Below are 11,572 nucleotides of genomic sequence, written 5' to 3'. Positions count from 1 at the left end.
ATGTACAGGCGGATCGTTGACATGAGGAAGTGCCTCGTTACCCAAATCGACAAGCCCGGATCGAGCCACAAGCAGAGCAACCGTCACAAGAAGTAGATGATGATCAGATGATCGTTTATGCTAGTTAATCATGCATGTAATATATAGTTTACTTTATTGATGTGTGGAAGTGTCATGTGTGTGGTAGCCACCTATGAAATTATGCATGTAATAGTTTACTTTGGTGTGTGCAAATGCCATGGTTGTAGTAGCCACCTATATAATTGGATGTTTAATTTGGTTAATCATGCATGTAATATATATGTTGTTGTTCTGTATGCAATCCCATCGCACAACACACACGTCTTATTAGCAACAATCGTCTGTGTTATTATTGGTCTTCACACACATTTATGATTACAGACCTGTTTGCTGCGTATCACACACATCTTGTTATATTGAACCGTTTACGTTTTCTTGTCTCAACACAAACAGTTCATCCACGTGAACCGCATATGCCGTATATCGCGCACACCTTGATTTGGCTGACCGTTTCCTTTGTGTTGCCTAATCACAAACAGTTCATCATAGTGAACCGTATGTTGTTTATCGCACACACCTTCATCTGGCTGCCCGTTTCTTTTGTTGCTCCTCATTGCAAACAGTTAATTGCACTGAACCGTATGCCCTACATCACACACGGAACTAAAATCTGAACCGTATTTGATGCATCCGTCATCGCAAACATTTTGCACCTTTTTTGACGGTTTTTTACACCATCATTTGCGATTAATGCATCGCACACAGTTTTGTCAAAGGGTCTCTGGTCGTAGTGTCGCGTTAGCAACATCCTGCAGTAGTGACACTTCATCATCCCCAACACCGGCCAAACTAAATATTCCATCAGTGCCAAAATATAAGGGGTATTAATTTTTTGCAAATTCAAATTTCTTTAACTTTGACCAAGTTTAGAGCAAAAAGTATGACATCCACAATATTGATAATGTGAAAATTCATTTCATGATTGAATCTAATAACACCGATTTGATATTATGAATTTTGATATATTTCTCTACAAATTTGATGAAACTTAAAGAAGTTTGACTTAAAAATACACACCATATATTTTGAAATAGGGTGAGTAAAGAAATTTAAGAATCCCAACAACGTTAATGGCGCAGCAAAGCACGCCCAACCCTTCTAGTAAATACATCATGCTCCCTAATTTTTAAGGTCTCATAATCAATTGAGGTCTCAATTTAGAATTAGGTCATTCGATTTTGACCAGGTCAAAAATTTCTAAGGAGCTTTCTCATCTGATTCTTTTAATTCAATATGCTTCTACAAATACAATATGCTCCCTAATACTATGCTCCTTAATTGTTAAGGCCTCACAATCAATTGAGGTTTGTAATCTAAAATTGGGTCATTCATTTTTTACCCTATCGACAATTTTTCAAGGTGCTCTCTCATTCAATTCTTTTAGTTCATGATGCTCGTTAATTTTTTAGTTTTTCCATTCGATTGAGGTATTCAGGATTTGGTTCATGATTTTGACCTGATCAGCGATTTTTCAAATCAATCGGCAACAAAGGGTCTATAAAAACATATCAACCCCGCGGACCCTCTCACAACCTAGAAAAAAAAGAAGCGTCAACATGTGATACGGTAGCACAAATATAGTACATGCAGACATCGTCGAAGAAAATTTCTCCACATAGGTATGGCTTGATTAGCAGATAACACAAAATCACACCACGAAAGACCCACCAAAACACCGCATTATATATAGAAAGAAAAACACACTCCATGATCTCGCCCACTCACAAAACCAAAAACTCTCCCAGTTCTAAAATATAAGGTGTACTTTTTTAAAAAAGTTAAATTTCTTAAACTTTGATCAAGTTTAGAGCCGAAAACATCATCATCAACAATACTAAATTAATAAATTATCAAAATTCATTTCATGATGAATCTAATGATACTAAATTGATATTATGGATATTGATATATTTCTCAACAAATTTGTCAAACTTAAAGAGGTTTGACTTTTCAAAAAACTAATACACCTTATATTTTAAAACAAAGGGAGTGAAAATATGAAAAATCCAACGATACCAACAGCACGGAAAAGCGCGCACAACCTTTCTAGTGTTAGAAGAACCATTGTGCTGACCAAACTCAATTGAATGTTATACTATGAGATCCTTTCGTCATAAGTTAATAGTTAATAACACAGTAAAGTTAAGGTTTGCATGATTCTTAAGACCATAACAGTATCGAGTTCCTTCATACCAAATGATGCACTTTGTAGTTTGTCAAACGTCAACCATAATAGGGTGATCATAATGACAGTTTATGAGTTTATTGGAAAAGTGCGACAAGGAACTAGGTAGCTCAAGACTAGGATTTGCTCCTCCGACAATGAAGAGACATTCTGTGGGCCCTCTCGATGTCACGATATCCATGTCTGGCTAGACACAGTGCGCGCGATTGATCATGGGGTGCCTTGCTCGATTCGTCCTATTTGGTGTTGCTTTGCTCGACATGTGGTCATGTGGTGGTCCTTGACGGAATACTCCTTAGGAGTGAGTTCTCGTCACCCAGACTAATGTTGACACATGATCTCTCCCGCGCCGAAAGTGATCCAATCGGACGCATTATATCATTGCTATACGTGCGGGTTGTCCGCAAACTCTCATATTGATAACGGAGAGTATGAGGGCTCTCGGAAGCGCATGTTCATCACATAGGACGCAGCCCACTCTGGATCACATTTTCTCTTCTCTCTCTCTCTCTTCATTTTCCACCTGTCACATGCAAGTGACTGAACATATAAGAGAGAAAATAAGAAGCATGGTTGCATGCATGAATAAATAAGGGCTCAAAACAAAGACACCGGATACTGACCCGCCTGTCCCTGGATGTTTAGGGGATCAGATTTGCTAAAGCCTGTGTGCAGATGCTCGTATCCATATTTGTTAGCATGCCTTGGTGTCCATTTCTTAAACATGTTGTCCATAGAGCTTACTTAACTTCCTAGCTACTCCAGTTCTTTACGCCAATAACGGAACGGGTCATCTGGTCCATATAATTTGTGTGTAGGACAAAATATATGACGACTCTGCTCTTGTGTGTGTGACGACCTACAAACCTTAACATCGCGGCGCGCGGCCCCGTAGCAGCATAAATACCGGCCGGCGGCACCGTTCCACTTCGTGCACTCCACAGAACGGAGACTCCACGCCACGCCCGCGAGTTACTACCGACCGTGTTCGCGTGCGGCACGGTGATTAGGCCGTAACGAGATCCTAGTGTATTAATTAACCGGCTAATTAGATTTACCCCTACAGTAAATAGGGAGCGTCCCACCCTGTGTGTCCGTCGTGTCTATATATCACCGCCGTAACCACTAGCGACAGCCGAGCTCCAGGCCATGGCGCCTGCCGCGTTCGACGCCGAGGCCGGCGGCCCGGCGATCGTGGCCGCGGCAGGCAACGACGCGCACAAGCCCGCCCCCGGGGCCGGGGCCGACGCCGACGCCGGCGCCGCCTTCGTGCTCGAATCCAAAGGTACCCGGCCTGCCCCGCCCCGCCCTCCCGCGCTTCTCCGGCAATGCGGGGCCCTGCTGATTCGATTTTAATCGCTTATGGCAGGGACGTGGTGGCACGCGGGTTTCCACCTGACGACGGCGATCGTGGGGCCGACGGTGCTGACGCTGCCGTACGCGCTGCGGGGGATGGGCTGGGCTCTCGGCATCACCACGCTCTCCCTCATCGCCGCCGTCACCTTCTACGAGTACTCCCTCATGTCCCGCGTGCTCGACCACTGCGAGGCGCGCGGCCGCAGGCACATCCGCTTCCGCGAGCTCGCCGCCGACGTCCTCGGTAATCAACCCGCGCGCCGACCTGCCTCACCATACATCTCCTCCTTGTGTTCGCTGCAATGCCCTTACGCCCACTACGAGTGACAGACGATGCGTCTCGACCCATCTTCTGACTTTGCGTTTGTGTGCACGGCAATACGGCATGAGGCAGTACCCACTGTGTTTTGCTGTTGCCTGTTGCTGTCGTTCGTAGTCCTCCCATTAATCTGGATGCGTGTCTTGGTGAATTTGTGCTGGGAGAGAGAGACGTGTGATTAATTATGATTCGTTTTTGGGTGGATGTGTTTGGTGTGCAGGCTCCGGCTGGATGTTTTACTTCGTGGTGATTGTGCAGACGGCCATCAATACAGGGGTTAGCATCGGTTCCATCTTGCTGGCGGCCGATTGCATCGAGGTGAGCCCTGCGTATCCTCCAAGAACCACTGAATTTAACTGTAAATTTCATTAGCCTGTTATGTATGCTTTGTTTGTTGTTCTCTAGTTAGTTTCATGTCGTCTTCGTCCTGGACATAAATAGTTGGAGTTGCCTATAATACTCTGCAAACTAGGAATACCCACAGACGAGAGGGTTGCGGTCCCAAATGTACAAGGTCATTCATTTCATTCTTGCGTGGATTTGTCATACTACCATACGCACTTATGCAGCATGAGGCGCTGCATATTCTGGCCTAACTGCAGACTCTGCTGTGCTGTCGCCTCCGCATTTGAGGATTTTTTTTTTCTTTTTTTTTTGGAAAAGGAGGAATACCCCCGATCCGGATTTGAGTATTGCTTTCTCTCATCCATTGCTGCAGCTATTGCATCCGCACGCAGACACCAGTTCGATAAGGGATACTCAGTGCTGAGTTGACATTAGTACATTAGTAAGAAAGCTTCTCCTTGAGGCCAGTGCTTGGGAGGATTCAAAATACTCCCTCCGTCCCAAAATAAGTGTCTCAACTTTGTACTAGCTATAGTACAAATTTGTACTAAGCTCAAGACACTTATTTTGAAACGGAGGGAGTATGTAATTAATGTTTGATTGGTATTGCTCGTGGGTGTTTGTGCAAGTATGCAGTATGTCTCAGTCTGTCAGTCATGTATCCAGTAGCAGTATCTTGCATATCTGATGTCGTTATTCTGAAGTCTGAACCGTGGAGACACTATGATTGATCCTTTAGCAGTTTTCTTGAAGCATGGGAACACATGGTTTCCCACTCATTTGTTTCAAATATCCTGATGTTAATAGTATGGCTGAAACCAGTGTTCACATTAGTAAAACAACAGTGAAGTAGCTCATGTGTCATTTCCAAGTGCTTGTTGTCCTGGGCTCCTGGCTTTGGAGGTCTGAACATATATAAATATATAAGTTGTGTGCTAGCTCTGAATTGCGCACTATTTATGCCTCCCTGTCAAGATTACAGTGCCTTTTTTTCTGACATTTAAAGGCTGCAGGGGAAGGAGATATTTCAATCTTTTCGTGTCTCTTGACTTGAATTCTGAATATTTGAGTATATGGACCAAGTTCAAGTAGAACAGAAATTAATTGGCAACAAACTGAATATTATGCTTTCTTTGATAGGAAGGAGTTCACTGGCCGACTTACTAGTTTCTACATTTTTTAAAAGCAAAGACAATTGGAACTAATATGTACAACCAGTGAAGTTGGGTCAACAGACTTATGTCTGCTGTCACAGATATTGACTAAAAAAAATGCTTTCTGTTCTCTGCTCATATCGTCAGTTTCATAAACTGATCGTTATTATGGACAAACAGATCATGTATTCGAGCCTTGCTCCCGATGGTCCCCTAAAACTGTACCACTTCATCATCATCGTGGCTGTGGTGCTGGCCTTCCTCTCCCAACTACCATCGTTCCACTCGCTGCGGCACATCAACTTGGTCTCACTACTCCTAAGCTTGGGCTACACCATCCTTGTGTCTGCTGCTTGCATTCGTGCAGGTATTATTGCGTGAGCTCTCCTTACTACACTTCCTCTGTCCATTCCTGATACGTTTCACGTAAGATTTAAGAGAATTATTATATGTTGTAGATTTAGGAACTAGATTCCTGAAACACTTAGGCTGGCATATCAGAGGAATAAGATGCTATAATCTTTCATGGTATTTCATAGATGTATAAGCTAGGTCGTTATAGAAACTGCTCTTTACAGCTATATCTTTGCAGTGATTCTTTGATGTACGCCATTGGAATAAACTCATATGCAAAGACACATCGACACCGCAGCACCATGGAGTCATTAGCTGTGACATTCCTCTACAAAACGCATTAGTGGTTGTTAAGGTAGCACTGATTCCCCAGCAGCCGTAGCATTACAAACTAACCCAGACTAGTCTGTGTTCGCAAAACCCAGATTAGTCTGTAAAGTGATCAATAGTGCCTCAGTAGCCACATGATAGTAATCAGTGTGTTCAGTAATTTGCGGTTTTCACTATTGAGAACTACAATGGTCCTTTCCAACAATTGAATCATGTGACTGAAAACTAAATGACACCTAAGCAGTGTTTGCTTTTGTAGTTGTCATCATGTCATGATGAATCTCCATTAGTCAGCAATTACAAATTATTGTACTTAAATTGACGATTTTGTCACCATTCAGCTCTATTTCAGAACTCAGTAGACAAGATGACCTTCTAGATTTATCTGAAATTTTTTCTTTCCATTAAGACTTATTTCCCACGGGTCGATTACAGCATATATCGAATTTATGTTACTTCATAACTATGATTCCGATTTTAGGCACAAACCAAACAACGGGGTCGAGATATTGATGTGATCAATTCCAAAGTAAAACCGAATTTGTCTGCTGGATTCTTTCGGCCCACAATTGAGTTAAAATACTCGTCGTTATAAACTTATCGAGCATCTCTCTGTCAGAAATTCTAATTTAGTTTGTGGTGAAGTTCCATAACAAAAGAAGAATATAATCGTCTGTACAAGTAGGAAAAGTATGTTCATGCAAGCATAGTCCATTTCAGGTTTTTGTGCTCTGCCATACGGTATTTAATTTGTTACCATTCTTGACAGGTTTGTCGAAAAACGCTCCAGCCAAGGACTACTCTCTAAGCTCATCCAAGTCAGAGCAGACCTTCAATGCCTTCCTCTCCATTTCCATCCTGGCATCTGTTTTCGGCAATGGCATACTGCCTGAAATCCAGGTATATGACCAAGGCCCAAACTGTGCGGATGACGCCAAGCATACTGGGCCATGTAATTATCATGAGGCACCGGGCTCTTTCTTCATCGAGTCATTCAAATTACAGGCCTATCATACAAACCTCATAGTGGGCCTATTTTTGAACTCGGATTTGCAGGCTACCTTGGCGCCGCCGGCCGCCGGAAAGATGATGAAGGCTCTGGTGATGTGCTACTCCGTCATAGGCTTCACCTTCTACCTCCCGTCGATCACCGGGTACTGGGCGTTCGGCAGCCAGGTCCAGTCCAACGTCCTCAAGAGCCTCATGCCGGACTCGGGGCCGGCCCTCGCGCCGACTTGGCTGCTGGGCCTCGCCGTTCTCTTCGTCCTCCTCCAGCTCCTAGCCATCGGCCTCGTGTACTCCCAGGTGGCATACGAGATCATGGAGAAGAACTCAGCGGACGCGACGCAGGGCAAGTTCTCGCGCCGGAACCTGGTGCCCCGGCTGCTGCTGCGGACGCTTTACCTGGCCTTCTGCGCGCTCATGGCCGCCATGCTGCCCTTCTTTGGTGACATTGTCGGCGTGGTCGGCGCCGTAGGGTTCATTCCACTCGACTTTGTCCTCCCCGTCATCATGTACAACATCGCGCTTGCGCCGCCGAGGAGGTCCACGCTGTACATCGCCAACACGGTCATCATGGTCGTCTTCACTGGCGTCGGGGCCATCGGCGCCTTCGCCTCTATACGGAAGCTCGTGCTAGACGCCGGCCAGTTTAAACTCTTCAGCAACAACGTAGTCGACTGAAGTACGCACAACTATGTAGAGTCTAGTTTGTTAGGTGATTAGCCCTTGATTTCTTGAGGTATAGGCGTATAGCTCAGTAATTAAGCTTTGTTCCTCCCCTTTTACATATAGGAGTAGTAGTTATTAATTTACACGTACGCACGCATGCATCCGTCCAGTGTACACCAGCATAGTACCCCTTCGTTACATAATGTAGTAATGTAGTGTATCCAGATCCACTATACTAAACATATAAAATATGAAAATATGTCTCGTGATATATCTAATGGCATGTATTTGATATTCTAGATGTAGATATTTTTTCTCTGTAAGTCTGATCAAAATGTGTAGAAATTATTTTTAAAAAGTCTATATGCACTACCCATTATGAAATGGAGGCACTTTTTTTTGGAAAAGGAGGCTCACCCCCGGCCTCTGCATCTGAAAGATGCATGCGTCCATCTTATTAAAAAGTTCGAGTAAAACAAAACTAAATGGAGGCATTTCTGGTAACGTAAAAGCAATGTGTTACAAAAAGAACATGCAAGTGGTAAAACATGACCACAAATGACTTGACAATAATTTTAGGCCTTGATAAACCTTAGGTCCTACTTGAGGAAAATTTACTGTTGTCCTACAAAACACTGTGCTCGGAGGCCCAACAGGATCTATAAGAATAATGTTGCGTAGTAGACATCACGAAGTAAACTGAAGTTTGAAATATCAACCAAACATTGTCGCTTCTTGCTGAACGAGTCTATGCATCAGTGGAAGTGGCACACCTCGTCCTGGGCATCTTTCGGCGGATGGCTAGATCATGGGAGAACGCAGCTGCTTCAGCGTCCTTTGGGCCTACAACACAAACCACTGTGCACGCTCCAACTACTTGTCAGGCACCGACTTCAAGGTCCCTCCAAGAATGGGGTGTCGCCCAAGAAAACGACCAATACTGCGCATGTCTCGGCGGGCTCCCCGAAGGAGCGCCGCCAGGCGCAATGAGTCTCTTCTGTTGGAACTGTCGCGGAGCGGGCAAATACGCAACAATTCAAGAGCTTCGCAATTTCGCGAGGCAATTTGTCCCTTTTGTGCTTTGTGTAGTTAAAACCCAACTTTCGCAAGTTAGAGTGGAAAACTTAGCAAGCACATTAGATTTCGATAATTGTTATGCAGTGAGTTGCTCCGGAAGGAGTGGTGGTGGTGGAATAATAGAATAAAAGTTGAGATTTTTGGTTATTCAGAGTACCATATTGATGCACATGTAACTTTACCAGATGATGAGCCATGGCGGTTTACCTGCATATACGGTGAAGCTAATGTGAGTCAAAGGGGAAGAACGTGGGATCTTCTACTGTCCCTAGCATCATAAAGCGATCGACCATGGGTGTGCATAGGCAACTTCAACGAGGTCCTCAGACTCGATGAACACGACGGGGTCGGAAATAGATGTGTGGCATAAGTCATTGACTTCTGTGACGCCACAGATGTTTGTGGGCTAGTTGATCCTGGATATTCAGGGAATAAATGGACCTTCGAGAAGAGGGTAGCCGGGGGCAGCTATACCCGTGTCCGTTTGGATCGTGCCCTGGCCACTGGAAATTGGTGCAATCTGTTTCCTGATGCAATACTAGCTCACAAGACAGTTTCAACTTCAGATCACAACGCAATATTGTTACAGCTCCGGACGACCGATATGCAGCTGCAACATGCCAAGCCCTTCAGATATGAGCTCATGTGGGAGGCTCACGATGGTTTTCAGGAGACAGTAGAACAACACTGGCGGGGGCCGGGATAAATACTGTTGACGGGATCAAAGCAAAGCTGAAAAATCTTTCTAACACGCTCATTCGATGGAATTGGAACACGTTCAGCAATGTACGAGCAGAGATCAAACGCCTGAAGGATGAACTTGAGAGTTTACAGGCGGATCCAGCAAGGACCGGACCTTCACATCCAGAGATTAAAATCCAGGGTCGTTTGCTTGAGCTATACCATCAGGAGGTGGTAATGTGGCGATAGAGGGCACGTATTAACTGGCTAGCGGCTGGTGATAAAAATACTAAGTTTTTCCATTTACGAGCTAGTAGACGGCACCTCAAGAACAAGATCAAACACTTGATGCGTCAAGATGAGACCACAGTCGATGAAGCCTTGGAAATGTAAGGAATGGTAAATGATTTTTATCAAAATCTTTTTACATCTGAAGGTACGTCCAACATGCATAAGGTGCTAGACGTGGTTCCACGTAAGGTTACAGATGCCATGAATGCCCAGTTGACTGCTGAGTACACTAAAGAGGAGATAAAATTGGCATTATTTCAAATGGCACCAACGAAAGCACCAGGCTCAGATGAGTACCCAGCACATTTCTTTCAGAGGCACGGGGTAATGTGTGGGGAGGAGATTACTTTGCTTATTATGCAGATACTCAAAGGTGAACATGATGTAGAGGACTTAAATGACACAATCCTATTCCTGATCCCGAAGGTAACCAATCCAACTCTTCTCACAGAGTTCAGACCGATCAGTCTTTGCAATGTTATTTATAAAATTGCTTCGAAGGTTTTGGCTAATAGACTGAAATTACTCTTTCCTGAGATCATATCCAAGGAGCAGTCGACCTTTGTCTCTGGACGTTTAATAACTGATAACATTATCTCTGCATATGAGTGCCTTCATTTCATGGAAAGCAACAGAACAAAGAAGAACAATTTTTGTGCTCTCAAGCTAGATATGATGAAAGCATATGACCTTTTGGAGTGGGATTATCTACAGGCCATCATGTCTAAGCTGGGGTTTGCACCAGCATGGATTGCTTCGGTTATGAGGATGGTAAGTTCAGTAAGTTTGTTAGTTTTATTTAATGGGAAAAGACTTGAGGAGTTGAAACTTTCAAGAGGTATTCGCTAGGGAGATCCAGTCTCACCCTACCTATTCTTGTTGCCAGCAGAGGGCCTTTCGTGCCTCATAAAAAGCCAGAATCTGTCATCTCAAATCAGTGGAATTAAAGTGACAGAGTCGGCTCCACCGGTGAGTCACCTACTCTTCGCAGATGACAACATGTAGTTCGTCAAGGCTAGTAGTGAGGGTGCTAGTTTGGTCATGTCTTTGTTGGATACTTATTGCAGTGCATCTGGTCAGAAATTTAATATGGCCAAGTCCTCGGTCTTCTTTAGTAAGGGATGCCCTCAAAATATTTGAGTTGAGATGAAACATATACTGAATATAACAAATGAAAGCTTGTCACATCCCTAGCTGCTGGTAGTGCTCCAGGCTAGCTCATGTGTGCATCATGTTTAAATTCTAAAAATTTGAACTGAGGGAATTTTGGAAGCCTCAAAAACTTAAATAAAAGAGGGGCAAAAACCCTAGAAATCTCATTCATTGCTCCAAAATGCTCTTCTTAAATGTTTGATAATTTTTGGTAAGGGTTCTGGTCCCAACCAAAATATTGAACATTTTTAAGGAATTATTTTTGGGACTTTGGATTTAATTCATTAGCTATTTGAATTTGAGTTATATTCATATAATTAGAATATAATTTCAAATACCCCTGATATATTTTATAAGCTTTTGGAAAAGTCCATCTAGCAATATAAAATATTCAGAGGAGTTTTTGGCATTGTTTGAATTATTTTAAATTCAAAACAGTGGCAAAATAAATTAAATAAAAATAAACAGAACAGAAATAAAAGAGAGAAGGACTTACCTGTGAAGCCCACCTGGTGGCCCAACAGGACCGGCCCAGCGCGGCCCAGCCCGCCACCGCTACTCCCCCCCCCCTGTCGT

The 11,572-nt window shown here is 43.7% G+C and overlaps 1 protein-coding gene across 1 annotated transcript; it reads left to right on the top strand.

Moving 5' to 3' along the window:
- The first annotated feature begins 3,229 nt into the window (after window positions 1-3,229).
- On the top strand, window positions 3,230-8,070 carry LOC119281333 (probable GABA transporter 2). Its single transcript, XM_037561861.1, has 6 exons — window positions 3,230-3,551; window positions 3,636-3,866; window positions 4,162-4,259; window positions 5,621-5,807; window positions 6,894-7,024; window positions 7,181-8,070. The coding sequence occupies exons 1-6, from the start codon at window positions 3,416-3,418 to the stop codon at window positions 7,805-7,807; spliced, it is 1,410 nt and encodes a 469-aa protein (XP_037417758.1). The 5' UTR covers window positions 3,230-3,415; the 3' UTR covers window positions 7,808-8,070.
- The last annotated feature ends 3,502 nt before the right edge of the window (window positions 8,071-11,572 follow it).

The sequence above is a fragment of the Triticum dicoccoides genome, chromosome 3B, assembly GCF_002162155.2.
Source record: "Triticum dicoccoides isolate Atlit2015 ecotype Zavitan chromosome 3B, WEW_v2.0, whole genome shotgun sequence".
Lineage (NCBI taxonomy): Eukaryota > Viridiplantae > Streptophyta > Magnoliopsida > Poales > Poaceae > Triticum > Triticum dicoccoides.
This window is presented reverse-complemented; position numbering and strand designations above follow the sequence as displayed.